The sequence below is a fragment of the Cynoglossus semilaevis genome, chromosome 4 (assembly GCF_000523025.1).
Source record: "Cynoglossus semilaevis isolate Cse_v1.0 chromosome 4, Cse_v1.0, whole genome shotgun sequence".
Lineage (NCBI taxonomy): Eukaryota > Metazoa > Chordata > Actinopteri > Pleuronectiformes > Cynoglossidae > Cynoglossus > Cynoglossus semilaevis.
In genome coordinates this window covers 12,416,394-12,438,969 of record NC_024310.1, presented here as the reverse complement: position 1 = coordinate 12,438,969, position 22,576 = coordinate 12,416,394, and the positions used below count along the sequence as shown (strand labels likewise).

The following is a 22,576-nucleotide window of genomic DNA, read 5'->3' as shown; positions in this document are numbered from 1 at the left end:
CTTTGAGATTCTGGACCTTCTCCACTGATGACCCCCCTCAAGGTGAACCATTATATGGCTGTCCATCCCATGAATACTAAATATGGCTGAATTAAATATTTTCTCTCTTCTTGCCACTGTTTAATCAGTTGTCTTCCCAGAGCTGTCTGTCTGGGGTAATCCCTGAGGCTCACCATCACACTGACTGGCATTATAAAGACAAGTGCAGCACTGCTGCTCTTCAAGTGTGGGAGTCATGGCTTTACCATTGGCTTTACCCATTTCAGAAATAGGAGATATAACGACGTGTCTTCACACAGTGGAACAAAAATATGAAATTCTATTTCAAAATATTTCAAAAGTGCTTTGATAAAGAACAAGAACATTTCCGACTGTGTTTCATTTCCAACCAGGTTTTGTGCAAAAAAATGGATTCTTTTATCTGGTGCTACTAGATTTAGGCCAGCGGTTTTCAAACTTTGAAATGTTTATTCTTAACGCGTGTCAGCCTCCATCACATCCCAAAGCGGCCCCCCCCCCCCCCCCCCCCAAAAAAAAAAAAAAACCCTCGTGTACGTGACTGGCATTTATTTATTAACGAAAATGTCAGCTTTTTATTTTACATTTTATGAAAGAAATGTTTATTCTTCCATCTTTATTGTGTGGAAAAAATCCACATCAAAAACAATGAGGAACCACTGAGTTCATTTAAACTGTGCTGTATCTCATTTAGTCTTGGAAAAACAAAACAAACAAAAAACCCTGATAGCGTCATTAAGTTGCTCATGTGTCTGTGGACGGCTCTGAGAGCCGTGAAAATTTGGAGCCGCCACCTGTCTAAGAGACGGAGGAGGAGCTGCTTTTTCCCTTCAGTTTCTCTGCTTAATCTGCATGTTATGTGAGTTTTCACTGTGAGCAGGAGGAGGAGGAGGAGTGGCAGGAGTAACAGACACAGAACGCATACACTCACACGCACAGAGTGAGAGAAAGTGGAAGGTGGGAGAAGAGGAGAGAGAAAAACAGCTACTGTAGAGTACACACTGAGACAGGGAAGTGGAAAGGAGTCAAATTAGCATGCATTTAGTATGTTTCATTACATTTGGTACAGTATAGGGTTAGTTATAGTCCATGTATTACTATTTTATATTTTACTAAATATATTCAAACATCTGCCTCTGACTGTTAAATGGCTGTTATTCATACAGGGGCAGAACATGAGGGTAAAATAAACCTGTATTAAAATGTTAATTAAATCCCCAGCCATAGTTTTAAGTTGATTTTGAAAAGGTTTTGGCTCAGAGGCCAGTTTTCAATAGACAACAGCAGCTGATGATTCCAATCGTTATACAGTACGGTAATGTTGGGAAGTTAAACAAAATCCAAAAACATGTAATTGTCTCTCCAGTGCAGCACCAGAGAGACAATTCTCAGTTTCAGAAAGTTTAGTCATTGTTCAAAACTTACATTCAAAGACCAGGCAGGAACATCGAAGACGCATGGACAAGGGACGGACAGGACACTAATAAACAACAGCATGGCACGGTCAAGGGACATACCACAATGAACCAAAGGACAGAGTGAGGGACAGAGATATACATACACACAGGCCACCAGGTGACACGAGTGAGACTGATGACAGAGACACAGGTGAGTGTGATGAAACTGATTAACACAGGTAGACAGGAATGGTAAGCAGCCATGCATTCTTTTGCTGCCACCTACTGGATCCTGTCTGAGTAAAATGCCCGAACTACTTTTAAGAAAAAGGGTAACAAGAGAAGAAATAGCAAGTCAGTGGACAAACAAAACAATATATAGTGATTTTACAATACAACCACAGATGTTTTGTGGTAACATCCTACAGGAATTACTAAAACATTAAACTTTCTTCACAAAACCTCACTGAAAAATCTCCCCTCAGACATTTAGTAGATTTAAGAGGTACAAAAACAAAAATTAAAAGAGCATCAAAGAATACTTACGAGATCTCGGGGGGAAAAGACTTTAATATTGAAACGCAGAACTGTCTTTTTACCCTCAAACAATTTCATCTCTGGCATCAAACTCATCCTGTGACTCTGTGTAACCATCGCTTTATTGGAGGAACATCAGTCTCTCACTCACTAATGCTCCAACTTTAATTAAGTCTCCTGTGAGTTCCTTGGAAGAATTGCAAGTGCTCAATTCTGAACAGATGGCACGATATTTACTGCACACCTTATGCCACAGGTACAAGCTTTTCGCCCCCAAATGACTTCCCAAGACAAGGCTCCCCTTTATGTACTCTCCTGGGTCTGTGAGATTCAAAACTCAGCCAAACAACACGGCAAAGTCTGTTTTAATTAGATGTAAAAATACAATACGGAATAAATCAAATAGCAGACACTTAATCCCAGGGCGGTCTATTTAAAGACGCACCTCTGAGGATGTGAGCCAGTGTGGATAAATGTGTTTAAAGTACAGTGGGCAGCCCTGTTTCAGTCATCCATCCATGGACTCGCATGTGGCCTGATTTGAACGCGAAGCCGCTGAAGCCCTCGTGCAGCAGACAAGGGAATTGCATCTGACTGTACTCATTCATCCAGACTAATGGCAGTGTGATGCATCCAGAGGGACGCGCCGACTTGCGTTATTTGTTCCACATCATTTGACTCCTCCCTGACTTCCACTTGGTCCTGTCACAAGTGTAAATGTGAAAGATCTGTTGAATCCTATCAACTATGATTAGTCAGATCATATCTCAGGATTATGTTTTGCAGCTTTGTGATTCAGCTTCAAAACTGAGTAAAACATAAAGACATAGATCAGAAAATACAGTAGAAAACAGAAATGAACTCAAATGTGTTATTTAGGGATGTCATCAACATTTTGCCAATATCCGATACGCCGGTAATGTCCAAACACTTAACTTATGATTCTGATATCGCCCAATACCGACAAAGCGGGGCAGTGGTGGCCTGGTGCTTCAGGAAGTTCAGTGCCACCTGTTCACTAAGATGATGGGTTAAAGCAGTGATTCTCAATTATTATCAGCCCCGGCCCCCAGGGGAGAGAAGTCCATCCAAATTGAAATACCATTGAACGCCTGTTAATATTTATTCATCTGTACAAAGTTGCTGACACTGGTATTCTGCATACAGTCCCCTGATTATCAAAATAGATAACATAAGCTGCAATGCTGCCATCTAGTGGCTTTCACTTCACATACAGCCATTTTTCCCCATTTTATTTTTAGGGCACTCATCATTTGACAAAAGGCATTGTGTTATCGGGTTTTCATTATCGGAGGAAACCCTATTACGATACTTATCGTGGCACCATTCCCACACAAATTCTGTTTGATTTAATTTGCGATATCTTGTTTCAAATAATTATTTCTATAATTTAATCTGCACTCGGACTTTTTTACACACATCAACTGGACATGTAATATTGCAGTGCAGTTTGTAAACATTTGTACACTTTATGTGTACAGACAAACTGCCAATGATCCCTGACACACACTGTAGGAGGACATATATATATATATATATATATATATATTCGTGGTAGTTGAGAGGAAATGTTTGGCACCACCGATCAGGCAGTGACCATAGAATAACTCTTGACTTCTTGTTCTTGTATCATTTCTCTTTGGGTAGAAAGAGACGGGGGAAAAACAGCAGCATATATGTTCAGTCCATTTAGTTTAAAGATATCTATATTTCTGTTTCCAGGATTTGGTCTGAAGCTCCTGCTCTGCCCAGATAAGAGTCTGTTCTAAGCTGGAGGCCTGATCTGAACCCAGCCTACAGGTTACAGTGGGGATTAGTTTCTCCAGGTCATACATTCGGACTTACACGTCCTCCTCAGAGGTCGAGCTGTGGTTGTTACATTGCCCAAGGTTTGTTCTCACATTTCCAGGGTAAAAAAAAATCCATTTTCCAAACTCCAACCTTCCTACGGCACACGATTACCCTCCTTTCCCACCCTGTCCTTGATATCCAATTACTAAATTATGATGGATTCTTAGTATTATTTCCTGCCAGGCATTATTCAAGACAGTCTATCTCAATTTACATAGCTTAACGAAGCACTGAGCTTTAAATAACACAAAGGAGTCCAATAGCATGATGCTGATGTTTATCTGAGCAGGCGGGCTTTTTTTTTTTGGTTGTAATGATAATGAATTGAACATTGGGAGCCATTTGTGTGAGGGGAGAGTGTGTGAAGGAGGCAGGTGGTTAAGCCGGACAGAGTGCTGATAATGGGAACATTAGTCTGCTGGGAAGGTATGTCACGCTCAAGGTCATGGGGAACTGAGGAATGGAGGATCAGAATGATTCAGGCCCTATGTCCCGGAACGAGATCTTAATCCGTTCTAAGATATTTTAATAGAAGTTCAGCGTTCGGCATCAGGTTGTTACGGAACATTCCGTCCTGAAAGCCACTCCTCATCTGTGTCACTGAAGCAGATGATGGACAATAAAAACTGTCCTTTTTATTGCGTGTCCTAATTGGTTCAGTTGTGTGGAAGATGCTGGAGCATACATTTATTTTCATTAAATACAAATAAGGTAAATAATGTTTAGTGTTTGCAAAGTTAATGCATATCTACAGGCCATTACACTTCATGTCCATAGAGTTGACCTAGACCCTAAAGAGAGCACATAATCAAAATTTTAATTAGCATTTTATTGTTTTTTTTATTTCCCTCATTCGTTATCTTGTTTTTTTCATCACATACACGGTCACGAGGGTTAGAGTATTTGTAAAATTATTTTTGCTTTAACACATTTTGGGTCCAAATTTCTGGTGATATTTAATCAAATATTTTGTACAAGTTAAATCCCATATCTGAGGTCCTGATACTGCTTCAGGATAATCTACTTTTAATTTGTTTCCCTGGACTAGTAGCCTTCAGAGGAGACCGTGAGCTGAACAAGTGCTAAATTGCTGTTTTTGTTCATTTGTTTGTGTTTTGTTGTGGTCAGCATGTGTAATAACTAGCCGTCATCTCCATGCCAACGCTGTTATGATGGACGGTAGTGAGAACAGAACTTGTTTACTTTTGTAGCATGCACTTCTCAAGACTTTGGCAGCAGTAGGAGGTTGAATTCCTGAGACCTTTGATTAACCTTGGGCCTTAGTGTCTACATTTGAAAGGAAACAGCTTGAACATTCTTTGCAGAAGTGTTTGTTAGATTTTCTTTATTTATGTGGAAATGGCATTTTTTTACATCTTATATACCCCAGCAAATGCCTTCTGCTTCACAGACAGACCTCTTGTGGGATAAGGGAATGTTTGCTCCTTTACTGTTTCTTCTTACAATTACTTAACTTCCCTACAGGGATCACTAAAGTTTCATCTTCCAATTAAAACAATCAGCCACATCCCATGTGGCACGGAGTGATTTGCCTCCAGTATTCCTCACCTGGCGTCTGTCCTGTGTCTTGTTTGTAAAAAATCAGGCAACAGCACCCTGCTGTGTTCACATCTGTGGGCAGTTTGTTTTCATCTTTAATGAAGCCACTTCAGGCAGAATGACATCTTTAATGAAGCCACTTCAGGCAGAGTGAACTGAGAGACAGAGCGAGAGAGACAGAGAGAGAGAGAGACACCTGAGTCTTCAGTTTGTCCCTCTGTATAAATGCATATGTTATCAGAGCTGCAGGCAGACTTCCCGTGGAGCTGTACATTTTTTTTTAAATCTTTGACGTAGAAAGTTAAGACACTTTGTATGCACTTTTAAATGTTGAGGACTTTAAAAGTTATATCTTTTTTGGAAAGTAGATACAATGCAGAGATAACTGTGTTGACCATTAGTGTACACATTATACATAGGTACAAACCGGAGACAAAAACCCGGCAGTTTTTTCAACACAGAATGACTTTTTTATAGTATTGTCTTTCAGTGAAGCAGCTTTAATTCTGAACCACAGGGTCAGAATCATCCTTACATTGACTACAGTTATAGAGAGGCCAATGGATCAGATAGCATGAAATGCTCAACACAACGCGGAGCCCCATGTTGTTAACAGAGACGCTGCTCCAACATGTCTGATGACAATAGCAGCAGCTAGGACGTAAGTACAAGTAAAAAAAAAAATAGTCGTGCTATATGGACAACTCCAGTTAGTTTTTCTGGAATAAATACATGTATATAGATAAATATCTATACAGACAAACAGCAAGTGAGCTGGTAAGTTAGTAAGCTTGCTAGATAGCTATCTATCTACAGTATCTATCTATCTACCTTCAAGAAACACGGTAATGGCTGAAATCCAGCAACTCTATGATGTAAAATTCAAAGCTAACTTTTGGTTATAGTTTTACATATTGTTTTTGACAGTTTTCCACATTACTGTTCTATCATTTTCATTAATCACTATAAATAACAGGTGTGAAACTAACACGTCTACCTGCTGTGTTGATTTATGTGCGTTATTTATAACAGAAGGAAGTGTTGGGTAAAAAACAAAGAAAGACATTTTTCAAGTTGTTTATATTTTAATCTGCATTTTTTTCTCTCTTTTTTCTTTTCTTTTCTTTTTTTTACAGTGGCATAGTTGAAAAGAGAATACTCAATACCGAGATAAATAAAGAAAATCTCACACATTCTCCATAAAAAGCAAATTGAGTACAGCAATTCAAACTTTGTACAAAATGAGTTGTATAGATTGACCGAACAAAATAACAAATATGAGCGTTAGCGATGAGCCTGAATGTCTTTAATACAGTGGCCTTATTTACAATGAGGAGATGATTCACCAGTGGCTCGACATGTTAGTGGAAATGTTTGCAGCAAACTCAAAGGCCATAACGGTGATCCTTGTGTAGTTTTATGAGGCATGTTTCCAAATAAAAACAAGAAAAAAGGTATATGTCGGACAAATACTTCAGTTAGAACAGCAATTATATCAACAATTATATTATTATATAATAAATGTCAATCATAATAAATACACATATTCTGATCATTTATTTTTTTGTATCAGTTTTTTCTCACATTTTAAGCAATTAAACAAGAAAATCCCTGTTTTGAAGAAATCTTCAAAAGTGTAAAACTATTTCATCAAAGTGTCAAACACAAAATAAATATTACAGATTAACCCTCAACAGGTTTAAGCAATGGACGATAGATGAATGGATGAATTAGTGTCTCTTCCTGACATTGAATTGAATTGAATTGAATACTTACACACTATTTACACATTTTATGGCAAATCATCTGTAGGATACAAATTCCATTTTTGAAGTTAGTACACCTCCTTATATAGAAATACAACTTGAACCTGTAGTTTGGCAACAGACTTGAACATTTACACAACTTTATTTTTAGTCTTTTCAACTGTTAAACCTATTTGATAATCAAAATTAATTCGAAAACAAATTACGCTATAACACTGTAAAATGTCAATTATAGAGTATTTTAATGGCTAAATTAGGTAAAGGCTCAGCCTTTACAAGAATCGCTCTGTTGGGAACTTGACTAGAAGATTGTCGGTTTATAACAATGTCTCCTGGTTTTTACACAACTCCTAAGTCTTTTATTATTTCACTATTAGAAGTAAGACGAACTCAAAGGTTAGCGGCAGTTATGGCATTAGGTGTTTTTTTTTTCCATAAACCCATTGGATTTTGCTTAGCTTTGTTGACAAAGGATGTTTGACTGGCACATCTGTCATCGACTGACAGCGTCTGACATATAAAGAAGAGGAGAATGAAAGCAGTAATCATTGACCTTTGACCTCCGTTTCACCTTCTATCCCTACTGTCACCAAGGGTCTCTGTGTGGAACTCTAATGGAGTTTTCTATCCTAATCATTTTGCTAGGTGACCCAGGGATAATCTGACATCAGCTGCAGGTGTACATTTAACTTCTTTGCACTCAAACAGTTTTGGGAAAAGTGGACTGGATTTGAACTGACCACAAGTATGAATGTAAGTGTGAATAGTTGTTTGTCCCTGTCTGTGTGTACCCCACCCTCACCTAATTAGTGCTGCAATTGACTTCAGCGCCCCCTGTGTAGATATAAGCCATTGGTCAGTGGGTATAACAAACAGAACAGACTTTGTAAGTGAAAAGTCTTTTCTTACCAAGTTACAGGCCGGACATAAACATCGAAACAGGAAGTGTACAAACTCCTCAGAAGGTTTGTAAATGGGAAAAAATACTTCTGGAATATTTAGCTACTGTATATGCTAATATACAAATTGTAATGTGCCAGGGATCTAAAGATTCAACAATAGTGTTCACCATTAGTCACGTTGGCAAAGTATTTTACAGCAATATCCACACACTGAGCATAGTTGTTCAATAAAAGTTAAAATAAATAAAATGAACTCCCTCGAAGTTCCATTTATTCAGATTGGATATCACACTGTATCCCAAACACACACACACACACACACACAAATCATATATCTGACAACACCGCCCCCTCTGGACCATAGACCCTATTTAAGAAATGGATGTACCTATCACCTAATAAACCAGGCCGGCAACATAAAGCCTTGAACAGTGAATGAAAGTGCTCCGCAGGTTTCAGATATTTCTCATTTTGAATGGTAGAAAACTGGAACATGTGGCTACGTCTAAATCTACGTATTTTCTTAAAGATTTTAAAGTTTTCAGCAGTTGGACTGGATCCCTTTTCTAAGTTCTTTTCTATTTAAGATTCAGAACACAATAAAAAATAACATGGTTTGCTGTCATGGTAACCTCCACTTTGGTCAAACATCAAGTCCTTTGTAATGTTAGAGGAACCCGTGTTTTTTCATCAGACTTTCAAAAGAGATGACAGAAATACACATGAGTAACAACCCAATCAGTGGATTTGGTGGCTTTTCTTCGACGAGTAACTAGTAGCTCGCTGAGTAACTACACCGAGTGAGGAACAGAAAACCCTTAACATGGCTGTTTTGGACTTTAGTATCCTGGTAAACAAGACATTTATTTAAGACAAACGCACAAAATGTGAAGAAGCAGAAGTCAATCTATCTATCCATAAATATATTTATGGAAGCCAGAGGTTTTTGGAGCCTGCTGACACGAAGTAATACTACAGACAAACCACATTTCCAAATGGCTTCTAAGTCAGACTAGTAGAGGATTTTTTTAAAGAAATGCTGTTATGTCTTTACTGTATTCTTCATACAGGTTTTGTCTAGGGATGGCTCAATATAACTATTCAATGTATGATACTGCAACTTGGAGTATCTCCCGATACCAATCCGATACCTTCTTTTCTCCTGCAGTATTCTGCTGTTGCTGAGGCGATAGTGTTCCCGTTTACGGCAAAGATAAGGTAAGCATTTGGGCTTGGGTATCGGATCAGTATCGGCTCTAGTAATCACCACTTTTGTCAGCTGTAACTACCACCAACAAGAGCTTTCTGTAAGGTCCTCAGATGCGCCACACTACGGTTAGTTACAGCCCAGAGAAGAGATGATCAATTTGACCTTCTTGAGCAGAGGTCACCCGTTTTATAATAATAAAAAAAATGTTAATTTGCAATAACCATTAAAATAAATTTAAAAATATGTAATTTACTCTGCCCTGGTCCAGGGCCCTGTGATTGACAGGCCAGTACAGCTCCATATTCTCTGATGTTTGGTGTTATCGTCATTGGAAACCTTCAGTAGCTAGACTAACTGTATCTTGTCATGTTCTCTCAATGTTGTCCAAACCTACACAGCTGACATCATATATTTCAATATATAAGACCTGAAACTAAGCGTTACAACCATAAAACGTTCTAGAACATGTTAGCTGATGGCATCACTTGAGCGAGACAAAGCCTGCAGTTCCCATTGACTGTCATTCAAAGGGAGCAGCTCTTACATACGATCTATGATCCATACTCATATTGAATCCTGAGACAGTTGATGTGTTTCCCCTTCTATTAGTCCTTAGACTTTGTGCTTTAATTTTCTGACTTGTTCTCTGTTTGGTACAAACCAACAACATGAGGAACAAACTGAAAACAAATCAATACAGGAACATGGAGAAGGAGCTGAGGAGGGAGTGAATGTGATGTGGAGACAATCCCATTGATTGTGCTTCTATGTTTTGTTTTTGTCGAAGTGTCTGCTCTTTGTGATAACTGCAAATGTGCAGTATGGCTGTGGTTAGGGGGCCGTGGGTGGGGGGTAAACTCCAGGCGTCATTCCAAACCATTGAATTCTTTAAAAAGACATTAAGGGACAGAGAAATCCATGGGGCCAACACAGCCAGTGGTTGAACTGAAGTTTTGACTGTGTTGTGAATTAAAGCACATTCTTCTTGTATTCAAATATTTTTCTTTTTTTTTAAAAAAAGCAAAAGTTGTTGAACTGAAAGAGCAAATACGCTCAATGACAGAGAACAGAGTAAAACAACAACAGGTACAGCCCAGCCTGCAGGTCCATGTGGGTCCCACATGGATTTACTCAGACTATATGGGTACAAAGTGGGCATTGTGGTTTTGTATTTTGCTCTGCACAGATGGGTTAAACGCTGCGCTCTGTCCACATACAGGCAATTTGCATCAGGACCCACATGGACTCTACATACCAGCCGATGTAAATACCCCCGTTAGCACACTTTGTAGCCACACAAGTGCCATATTGCCACATTGAAGTACTGGCTGGCATCGAGGCACTGTAAAACCAAAATGGACACAATGGATACAAAAGGAGCGTATGCTTTAAAAACAAGCATATCTAAGCAGACCAAAGACTCCAAGGGAACACTAAGTGAAACAGACAGTGATGCTGAGGCAGCTGAAAATTGCATGTCTTCTGGCAGATGTTGTCGATAAACAAGACGAAGTCTAAATGAAATACTCTTTCTTTTCCTCTGCATGCAAGTGGTTCCCCTCAGCGTTGATGATGGCTGTGTCTGCGTCTGGCGCGTCCTCCGCTCCTTTGGCTTCATGTGTTAGATATGTTCCTGTGAACACACAGGCACACATGCACAGCTAAGTACAACAGCAGTGATAGAAGAGTCGGAGAGACATCTAACAGTATCACCACCAAAGAGGAGACTGCACTGGTATGGTCTCCATCATTCATTTTTAAATCTACTTCAATGATTTAATGTTCTTCTTCAGGGTTGTCCGATAAGTAGCTGTAAGAAGGGAGAGCTCGTCATGAACAATTAAATAGAACATTTAGATGTAATTGACTATGAATGAACTAGTGACCACAGAGTTAGACCTAGAGAAACTACAATGACTGTAGACTTGTGTTCATACACATGCACTGACTTCAGACGTGTTCTTTTATATTCAGATGGAAGCACAGCTGCCCTGTTTTACCTTTATGTCTGGCTAGATATCGTCCAAAAACGATAATCAAACACAGGGTGATGAAGACCACGACGGCGACGACACCTCCGATTAGAGCGTGATCTGGTCCGTGTTGTCCCAGAGCATTAGGATCTGAAATGAGCCACAGAGAGTTAGAGGAGGAGGGTAAGTGAGGAGAAGCTCAGCACCTGCAGCACGTGCTGCTGCTGCTGCTGCTGCTGCTGTGGTCTCATCTTCCAGCAGCTGTAAACAATGATTAAACAGCCAAATATTTAGCAGCTGTAAACAATGATTAAACAGCCGTGCAAATATTTCTGCTTTCACAATTATCCTAGAGAAATACACAATTTTAGAAGCAGCTCTTACATTTGTGAACAAAGCACAGCAGGATCACATGAGTCTCTGCCAGATTTAGAGCAACCTGGTATAACTGCTGGAAGGTCCCTGAAGTGACATTTACGAAAAGTACCAAACATCTGCAATTCAAAGAAGTGACGGTAACAGGAATGTGCTGCAGTGAAAAGAAGTCCGGGCTCAGAGGGATGTTGATGTTTTTCATGTTTACTCCAAAGCCCACACACTGATTTTTAAAGCTGCTCTTCACAAAAATTGGCACCGACAAACGTCTATTTTTAAAATCCATAGACTGTACATAGATATTGGACATGGATGTGCTTCTAAATTGACAACATAATTCTGCCCTCCAAGAAAAGACAGCCAATCACAGCTCAGGCTACTACTACTTTGTTAGCAGCCTAAGAAGTTCATCGCCAACATTTATTCATCAATCTTAATAATCCTATTAGAGAAAAAGTAGGCTGATTTAATGAAACTTTGGAGAAGTGACTTAATGTTTCTCTACACATCAATCTATATCACGGATTGCCAGAGTAGGGTGTACGAGCTGCCACTAGGGGGTGCACGAGCTGCCACTAGGGGGTGCACAAGTTAAAAAATGTGATGGCGGTTTTTTGTTATATATATATATATATATATTACCTTTGGCAGCCCTGTTATATATACATTTGGCAGTTACTGTATTAACTTACAAGATTACATTTATACATAACAGTGTTCTACTCACTTAATGATCAGGTTGTTAAAACTGCATTTACAGCACCCCCTGCATGGAAGCAAGAGGAGGCTGCCTGCGGTGTTTACAAAAATCCAAATGTAATTTGCCCAGATTGTGCTCTTAACTAAAGCCAGTAAATGCCCTACTGATTCTGCAATTCACATCTTCATCCTATTTCATACCACAGCCTGAGAACCGAGGGTTCCTCATTAGGATTAGGCTTTGGTTCCACTCAAAACAAATACTCCTAAAACTCCACAGTAACACAGACGGTAATTGTCCTAAGCATATACACAAACACACGCAGTTGTGTTCTTGTTGTCAATTTCTGCTGTCGGAGTATTTTTCTGTCTTTTGAACCAGAGTTATTTCACAGGAGGCATCCATGCAGAGAGCAACGGAAAGTTCCCCAGGCAGCTCCATGCCTTCGTGTCAGTTGTGTAATAACCCCTAAAGCGGTTGTGTCTTTACAGTGCTCTCATTATCTCAAGCTGATGAATGGCTATAACTCGTGCTCACTTTTGCAAAGTGACCCTGCGGAATGACGACGGGGATGTTCGTGCAAACCTCGTTACACAGCGCCGTTAACAGAAGGCAACTCCCCATTTACAGCAACCTCCAAGGACGAATGGTAGAACGATGAAATTTCAAAGAAGGGATGAAAATGTAAAACATGCAGCTTAATTCCATGCAGAGTGGAACCATAATAGTTTTATCAGGGACCCACAGGCAGTTTTAACCAATCAGTACAAGTTCGACTTTGGTTTGTTTGTCAGAGGATATTGTTACAAGTTGTTAAATTATGTCTGTTTGCTAAGGGGGAAAAAAATGTAATACTGAACTGATACTGGCTGCGCTCACAGCCTTTAGTAACGCAACAAGATGAACAGCTGGTGAGAGAATGACTGCTAGCGCTTTACTTAAATCCAAATAGATTTCTTAGCTTAATGTTCCTTTAAATGCAACGACTTTCCATAGGTCAGAACTGTAACTACCACAGCGCTCACAATTAGACCCAGACAAAGTTTAAAAAACAAATGAAATATAAAAGAAATACAGGTTAAACCTTTTTTGAGTCTAACCTTTAGCTGTTGCTAAGCTAATGTCACAATATTTAGGAGGAAACAGAAAGCCCTAAATATTGTAATGTGTCCTCTGAACTTAACCCATCCACTGAACAGGAACAGTGAGCTGCAGTCTACCTAACCCATCCACTGAACAGGAACAGTGAACTGCAGTCTATACACAGGAGCAGAGGGTTTTTTTAAAAAAATTTTTGTGCTAACGGCAGTAAAAACACATTTCGCCCAAAGATGTACGCAAAAGTTGAAGTGTGGAACACAATACAGATAAAAGTATTGTTCTAGTTTTATTTTTAGACATTTATTGACTTTTTAATTAACTTTTTTTGTTACTTTAACTTTTGAGGCAATTATAGCTATTTGCTAACACGCCTTAAGCTATCGTTAATTATGTTTAGCTGCTGTGGCTAAATTGTGGCGTTCTTCTTCTTCGGTCCTGTCTCCTGTTAAAGCTTAAGTCTCTCTTAAAGACAAGTTTCAAGTTTTTCAAGCATTTTTTTAACCACAAAAGACATATTTCTTTTTCCAAATTAAAATCAACAGAGATGGATATTTTCAAGAAATCATCACTTGTAACTTATATACATTTTAAAGCAATATCAGTGATATTTACGATTTATTACAGAAGTTTTCTGCCGTGCTCAAAAGTATTATGTTTTTGTCATGGATAGAATCACTGGTTGTTATATTTCATGTGTATATTGTCAAATCAAATATTCACGCACTGGCATGGATCTAATCTCCATCTGCAGCGCCAGCCAGTTTACATGATGGAATAATGGTTCTGAAGGAAACCAAGGCGAAAGCACATTGTGTGGTAACATGAAGTCTGCGACACAGCTGTAGGGAGAGAATGCCACATCATCGATGCATGGTGATGGCTGCCATGGAGCTCATGCTTGGCAAAGGCAGGGATGTTTGTAGACCCAGATCCAGGACCAGGTTCACAGACTGGTAATCTGGTTTGCAATGATCATCTGGTGGGATATTTACCTGTTGTGGGCCCTGGAAAGTCTTTGGCTGTTGCCATGGTTGCAGACAGTGACAGCAGTAAAAAGGAAGACGAGGGGGAACAACAGTGTGATAAACAACAGTCTACAGGGTTCAGCGGAAACAGGTGAAATCAACATTGATTTTTTTTTTTTTAATCTCTGAAGATGTTGAAGTGACGATAGACTATAATGAAGTGACAAACAGTGTTACAGTGTCGAAAAAGTAGTTTCAACTTCAGCTTTTACTGTGGAAACACCATCAAAAATATCTTTCTGTTAACTGTTAGCTGTTATAAGCTATCATTTAGTTTGCTTTTGAAATAAGTAGACTTCAATACTGTTGCTTCCACCTGTGGATTTGTTAACCTCGAGAAAAGGGATGTCAAACTCATTTTGGTTGAGGGGCTGCATACGGCCTAATTAAATGTAAACAGACCAGTACAATCATAACATAATTACCTATAAATAACAAAAAGATGATTAAATTACAATAGTTACATTAGTTGAACTTAGTGAATTATAGTTTCACCTAAAGTATTTGTGTATTATTTTATTTTTAAAAGTCATCAAGCAGGCCGGATTGAAACCCTAAGTGGGCTGGTTTTGGCCTGCGGGCCATATGTTTGGCACTCCTGTTCTATAATCTAGAAGCTTTTTAAGCTCCTTCATTGATATGTCAGACGGTTCCTCACTCACATACCTTTATAATATAAATGAACACACAGACATCCATTATTTAAATAATATGGTCCACATGAATAAAACACATGAGCTGGACCGACTTCAGTTTGATTTACATGCAGCAAAAATCCTCAAACTTAATATTCAAAGGATTCTCTCCTACATTTGGATTCTGATTTTTGAATTATTCACATTAGTTATATACAGTTGTGTTGATTTAGGATGTGTAAAGTTATATAAATGTGTAATGAGACAATGCAGCCAGTATAGAGATTATTTACAATGCATATTTATGAGGCATTGAATTTTAATGCATCAAAGTTGTTTCTTCTGTCTTTGAAGTACTGGAAATATTTTATATACAGAGTGTACGATGATTCAGAATGACAGCAAACCAGTTAGGAAAGTACACACATGGAACAGAGGAGTGCAGTTCTAGTTTTAGAGAACCTGTGTTTGCATCAAGGTGATTTCACCATGAACCCCTGCAGCAGGACAATGTCTTTTCATACAAATAATAAAAAAGAAAAAAGGTGGCTTTTACAAAGAGTCAACACAAGAAAAAGTATCTGCAACATACAGTAGCTTAGATTTCCATAATATAAGAGTGATTTACTGAAGGAAATGATGTGTGGAAAAAATAATAAATAAAACACTGAAAATGGAGTGCCTTCATTTACAGTAAAAAAAAAAAAAATCTAATTTTTCATATTGCCTGACAAAGAAAAGTTCAAGTCTATTATACTATGAATTGTTTTTTAAAATGCATATATAAACATCATATTATAATATATTGTATTTATTATTATTCATGTTTAAGGTGTGGGACATACAGTATGTTGTTTATGTTTGGTGTTGTAAATGCATTCTTTTCCCATTCTAATATGCTCAACTCTAGCATAGCATGTATAAACTAAACTCAGAGACTGTGGTAAACTGCTGGCACTGAAGCCTCTGTGCTCTGTGTGGGAAGAGAAAGAAAGAATTAAAGAGAATGTCGAATTCATCCAGAAAACAATATTATTTTCTGTCTGAAAGCTGAGATGTTGGCTCATCAATCATCCAGCGTGCGTGTGTGTGTGTGTGTGTGTGTGTTTGTGTGGTGTCACACTGTTGAGTGCATGGAGCATTGAGACAAGGGCTCTGAAAAACTGGAGCGAGTGTGCTACGTGCAAACACAGCAGTGACTGCCTACACCTGATGTGGGACTGTTGGAGAACAGAGGCTTAGAGAGCTGCAGATGAAGGTGCAAAGGCGATGACGTCTGCTTAATGGAAAAAAAAAACAACAACACATACACACAGGGAATGAGCTCAACGCGAAAGAAAGGAAGAGGAAAAAAAATATGGCTGCCGCAGTGGGTTAAAACCAGAGCTTTAGCTCAGTGAATTGAAGCAGGTGAAAAGTCAAGCTGTGAATGAGTGGACGACGTCCAGGCCAACGAGGGGTCGACTATTAAGACTAACATTATTGGATAAACATTCATGCAGTTATGGGACAGTAAGTGAAAGTGAACTACTTGTCATTGTGACACAGCACAGAACCAAATGTGACCTCTGACCTCAACCCATCACCAAAGTGAAGTGAAGTGGGCAGCTTTAATCACCCGGGGAGCAGACTCCAACCTGAAGCCTTCCGGACCCAAGTCCGCTTCCTTAACCACTGAGCCACCACTGCCACATTTATCATTTAAAGTAGAGCTGTGTATTTTTTCAAATAAACTCATGCATGTTGATTCAGCTTTATTGCACATATCACACAACTCCAACCCTGTGTAATCTCATCTACACATAAACCAAAGGTCGCCCTCGTCTGGCCCTTGATTGGAGCAGAGCAGATCTGACCCACATCTATACGTGGGCCTCATTTCTGTGTCTTGGCTAAATCTGGCATCCAGGTTATACTCTAACTGTACTGACGCCTTAGTCAGACAAACTGGGGGAGTTGGTTACTGACCCAGTGATTTCACAACATCGAAGTACGGGTTATCAAACATATGTGAGATGGAGTTACATGTTTATTTGGAATCCTGTTAGTGTTTACACTGAATATTGTGTACATTTTCCTAACAATATGTATATAACAAATATATGAGGTGAACAGGCGATGGAGTATAAAAATGAATGGAATGAGAAGTTAAAATGTAGGAGGCTTCACGCACAGACACCACTCAAACGTATTTAACCAAACTAAGTATGTGTTTCCGTCTCCAGACAGACTAATTATCATGTATGGCGCTTCCTCACTTTATTTAATCCAGTGTATCATCGAGCATAACTGGAGGAGCTGATAAATTGGAGCGCCGAAACAACATTTATTGCTTCGCAGCGTTCCCGTCATTAGCAAATTAGGCTAAGAGACAGAGATGATGCAGAGAGACCTCGATAATAATTTTCCAGACACAATGGTGCCGAAGAAGAACTGCCACCATCGGTGAAACCAGTTTTTCTCTCACATCCTACGCCTCCTCCACTCAGTCCTCCGTCCTTCCCTGCTAACTGGGATCCTTCTGTGTTTACTGTGAGAGCGCTGACAGAATTATCAGCCCTTCTTTGTCTCCGTCTGATTTAACGGCTCCTTGGCACTGATACTCTGCAAATACTTCACGAATTTGAATAATATATGATGATAAATAATGCAGAAACCCTTCTGGCTGTAAAATGTTTGAAAAGGAGGTAGAAATACATATAAAGTAGTTGGCTTTGGAAAGGAAATGTTTGGTTTTAAACACCTAGGTTTTTAAAATCAAAGTATTTTCCGTATGGAAAATAAAGAAAACCCTACCATTAAAAAACAACTGACCATATACAAGGAGTACTTGAATCAAACCAGTAAACAGCTGCTGTCTAATAATAACAATAATAATAATATTTTTTAAATTTATATATATATATATATATATTATTACCTAATTTTATTAGAAACTTTAAAGGTCTGTAAATCCTGTCTTGAACTAGACAAACAAAGAACTGCTACAGTATGTCCTCTCTCTGGTGTCCCTCTGTTTCTGTGAAGGTTTCCAGACCTCCAGGACTTCACCTGAGGTTTCTTAAAGATCTTAAGGATTTCCTGGATGAATTCATCCAAGTCGAGCCACTCAGAGCCCAGATACCACAGAAGTGATCATCTGTCAGAGGACTGGGAGTCAGTGAAGTACAGTGAAGTACTGTGAAGTACACCTACCGTATACAAAGAGTACATATTCAGCACTGCTGGTCCCCAGTGGGTTGCTGGCCTCACAGCGGTATGTGCCGTTGTCTGTCTTGTTTAACATGGTGATGGTTAGTTCTCTGCCCTCCACGATCATTCGCTCGATGTCTGGCAGCTCTCCTCCGTCTTTGGACCACAACACTGGTTCAGGACTGATATAAACAAAAACACAGCACAAAAAACACACATTTACCTTTCAATATAATCTGCCAAACTACAATAATAATTTTAGACAAATTCAGTTGATAACATTTTTGGAGCCCAAGTAATCTCTAGGATTTCTATTTATTCCTTTTGTATTTTTCTGCCAAGTGAAAAACAATATAAACTTGACTTTTATTATTAGGATTCTCACTTTTTTTTGGAGGGCATATATTGACAAAAAAAGGAGAGAAGGGTAAATATAAACTATTGCTGTCAATTTCTCAATAAATATTGAGTTTGGCCTCCAACTTTGTCCGATTTTTCAATTTTGGCTCACTGTGAATTTGAGTTTGACACCCCTGCCTTAGAGAAAGGACCCACAATGGTAGAAAAATAATACGATTACACAACTCACATCGGATTCCCTATGGAAACACACTCCAGTTTAAAGTACTGTCCTTCCTGTGGCACGATCAGTGAGTGTGAGATCTCTAGATGAGGGGCATCTGTGAAAAGAAAAAACACACACATAATATTTAAGGATATGACACTGCTAGTTTAACAACTAGCCGGCCCCCTGCTCTATTTTGATATTAATCCCTCACCAATCCGACACTAATCCCACACTAATCCGACATAAATGGTCATTATTATAATCTCAATCTTCATAAGGTTGTTTCTTCTCTAACATAATCAAAAAGCGATCCTCGTTTCCTGGGGTGTAACCATGACACTCACAGTGGACCTCCAGGACCTCCGTGGTCATGTAAGGGTTTAGCAGCGACACATGCTCCACGCTGCAGGTGTAGGCGATGCCATCGTCCCGTCTGTCCACCTGGAACTGTAGGCTACTTCTCACAGTGAAGGATTTCCCTGTAGCGTTCACTTCTTTAGTAGCTACAGGGTGAGAAAGTGGAAGAAAAAAAAATTCTACCATTAACGTGTAGATCAGAAAAGAATAATGTATTTTAGTTTATATTAAAACAACAATGTGACTGTTAGAGTTCCACCTTTTTCAAGACTTTTAGTATAAATCCAGGTGTTTCGACTCTAATTTTACTGGTCACTCATTGAATCAATTTTTCAGCTCATATATTTAAAAATGTTCACTTCCTAACCCCAGCCCAGGGCTCCAGGCCACGTCTGCAGGCCAAAAACAACACGCTTGGCATTTCAATCCGGCCTGCTTGATGAATTTTGAAAAAGGGGAAAAAGATGGACTTTTTTTTTCTAACCAAAATGAGTTTGACAGCACTACATTAAGCATGATATTTGTTGGGTTTTTTTGTATATTTATAGCATGATATTTGCTGTTTTTTTTTTTTGTATATTTAGTATTTAATTTATATTCTGTTGTGGAACGGATTAAACTATACTCAACCTAGTGAGCAGCCTAACTACTAACCACCAAACCTACCTACCCACCTATGTATCCTCTGGACCTACGTATCTTCTGGACTCTATTAAGTCAAAGTTGAGAAACGTTAGATTTTGTTCCAACACGGTGCTTTTCTGACAGAGACAGCTGCAGCTGCTGTTGTTGTTTTTCTCGTCGTCTCTACTGAGGGATGGAATTCTCGGCCTTTGAAAGTCAAGTCAAAGAAAGTGTGAATCGAGAGGGGAGAGCAGTGTAAGCCTTGACTCGGTTGGTTGGGTGTGTTTGCTCCTCCAGGACCATCGCTCAAACATCCACGTCAACATAAACAGACATACACTCCTCCAACAGTCGAGTCGACTCTGACTTTTCTTTGCTGTACTTTGTCCTCGTGCCAACCGCAAACGTACACTCTACTTATCCCACCTTTATATCTTCAACCCTTTGTTTTGTTTTCCCTGCTGTGTAATTTTCATTTTCATTTAGTCTCTGAACTTTTATTCACAGCTTGAATCTCTAAGGTTTGTTTTTGTTTCTTTCTCTTTTTTTCCAGGCACTGTTCCGTGTAAACAGCTAACCGAGGGAGCTGCAGCTGAGGAACAACAAGGTAAAAAGACGAGGACGACAGAAGTTTTACAGGGATTTTCAACAGCAGGACCTATTACACAGTACGAGGACAGTACACCGGGCCGTGCGGTGCACATAGGCAGCCACTGGGACACAGTGCTGCAGCACATCCAATATCTGTATACTACACTATCTGTATACTATTGATACACACATTTAATAACATTGCATTGATATGGAAATTCCATTCACAGACCATTAACATCAACGTCAGCAGTATCCACTGTAGATTTAACCATATCTATCATCAAGCACAAAAACCCATTAAAACCAGCCTACTAAAGTGGTGATCCACAGAGTGGGCCACATGCAGTGAGTCACAGTGTCAGAGTGACCCAGTCTATGGTCATCTGAGAAACACAGAAAATGAAAATTGGCATATAATCGGAAAATACCATGACCATGACAGTAACCAAGCAAGATGCAACCCACAATGCATTACCAGTCTATTACAGTTCTGTGGCAGGTTGTCGGGCTGGGCATGAATCAATTTGATTAGTGATACAGTCAGACTGAAAAATCAGATTACTCATCACGAGTCCATACCGCTAACGCTAAAACTTGAAGTGTGATTTGAACATATTAAAGTGTTAAAAGCTACAATCTTTGAATTAGTCATGCAACGTGCTTTAAAGTGCTACATAATTAGCTTATTCACTCAATTAAATGTAATGGAATACTTTACTGGAAGTGTGGAAATTAGAAAAAAAGTTTGTTCATTTGACAGACGTGTCATTGATCACCAATGAGTGTTTAATTGAGCCAATAATGATCGATGAGGACCATGTGGTCTGTTGCTAATTCAGCTATTACCTAAAAAACAAACTAATAATAAAATGGACATGACCTTTGGGTTCAGTCAGATGACCTTGACGTGACCCAAAGATTGACAGCAATCCTAATGAATGGTAAATCCTGACTTTAGGTCATTAATGTGGTTGGGTACGGTACAATGGCCCCGATGTCAGTGCACCCGAAGGCTACATCCAGGTACAATGGCCCCGATGTCAGTGCACCCTAAGGCTGCATCCAGCCCGCCCTGTTGTGTCTGTTCATGTAAACTGATGTGATAGTTATGAGATGTTATTTTTGGTTGAATTATGTTTCTTTTCCTACTTTAAACAACGGTCAGCAGGACTGGATTCTTCAGTTTGTAAAAAGACTTCTGTCTGACTCCAGCTCCAACATGAAACACTGCACTTCTCTTACATGCTGTGCCAACGGTGCTGCACAGACAGTTTCCTAAGGGCAGATTTAAGGGGGGTGGGGGGTGGGGGGCACTGTTTTCACCATATTCAAGGCAGCAGGTACAAGAATGTGTATTTTTGAGTTTGGGGCAAAGAGTTTTGAATTTTAATGAATCTCTAAAGCCCTCGAATATCATTGTTTCTGATTGATTCCACTGAAGCCTCAGAACTCCTCTGAGAATTTGACAAACAATCAGATGTTAAAAGTAGGGTTGGAGTATACTGTATATACCTGTGAGAGTGGAATACTGCACTATGAGAGTACATTGACGAGTGTCAATTGCTGTAACGATATGAATGCCCTTAAAATAGGATAATAAAACAATTACAACAACAGACATTTAGGCTGTGATCACGGTGTTTGAGCTAAATGGATTACTCCAGTTATTGACTATGAAGAACCCTTACCGGGTACATTTGTAAAACAAAAACCGGTAAATACTTACATACAGCATATGTTGTCAAACTGCTACTACAGTATATGAGGTTCAGCATTGTCAAAATAAATACACGTGTCCTCGTCACACATCTTGTTTGGCAAACAGATGGTGTAAGTCTATAAATGATCTAACGTATAATTCCGTGGAGTACATACTCCCAAACATCCTTCACACTCTACTCACTGCTTCAACAGATGTAGTAAAGTAAAAAATAGTAAATGCCAGAGGAGAGTGGATGTTAGGGAGAGAGAGAGAGAGAGAGAGAGTGGTTTGAACTGTTGCTACATGTTTCACTGGCTTTGGAAAAGTTTACACTTCACAAGAAAAAAAGGAAAAGGTGAAAAGATTTGTCAGACTGTTGTGACCTACAGCTGAAGAACGACACTGATATTTTACTCTGGTAAAATAACCTAGTAGTACCCAGTATACCGCAGTAGTAGGTTATTTTGT

The 22,576-nt window shown here is 39.2% G+C and overlaps 1 protein-coding gene and 1 long non-coding RNA gene across 2 annotated transcripts in view; both read right to left on the bottom strand.

Moving 5' to 3' along the window:
- The window catches only part of LOC112486979 (uncharacterized), a 3,895-nt gene extending 2,245 nt beyond the window's left edge, over positions 1 to 1,650 (bottom strand). The window contains exon 1 of the long non-coding RNA XR_003049623.1: positions 1,444 to 1,650. This is a non-coding gene — a long non-coding RNA (uncharacterized LOC112486979). The remainder of the gene's footprint in view (positions 1 to 1,443) is intronic.
- A 4,353-nt stretch (positions 1,651 to 6,003) lies between these two features.
- The window catches only part of LOC103378151 (cell adhesion molecule 2-like), a 48,145-nt gene continuing 31,572 nt past the window's right edge, over positions 6,004 to 22,576 (bottom strand). Inside the window, exons 5-9 of the mRNA XM_025055196.1 lie at positions 19,176 to 19,334; positions 18,853 to 18,943; positions 18,267 to 18,445; positions 11,263 to 11,385; positions 6,004 to 10,895 (exon numbers count right to left, since the gene is read on the bottom strand). Of these exons, the coding sequence (XP_024910964.1) occupies positions 10,777 to 10,895; positions 11,263 to 11,385; positions 18,267 to 18,445; positions 18,853 to 18,943; positions 19,176 to 19,334 (671 nt within the window). The 3' untranslated portion in view covers positions 6,004 to 10,776. The remainder of the gene's footprint in view (positions 10,896 to 11,262; positions 11,386 to 18,266; positions 18,446 to 18,852; positions 18,944 to 19,175; positions 19,335 to 22,576) is intronic.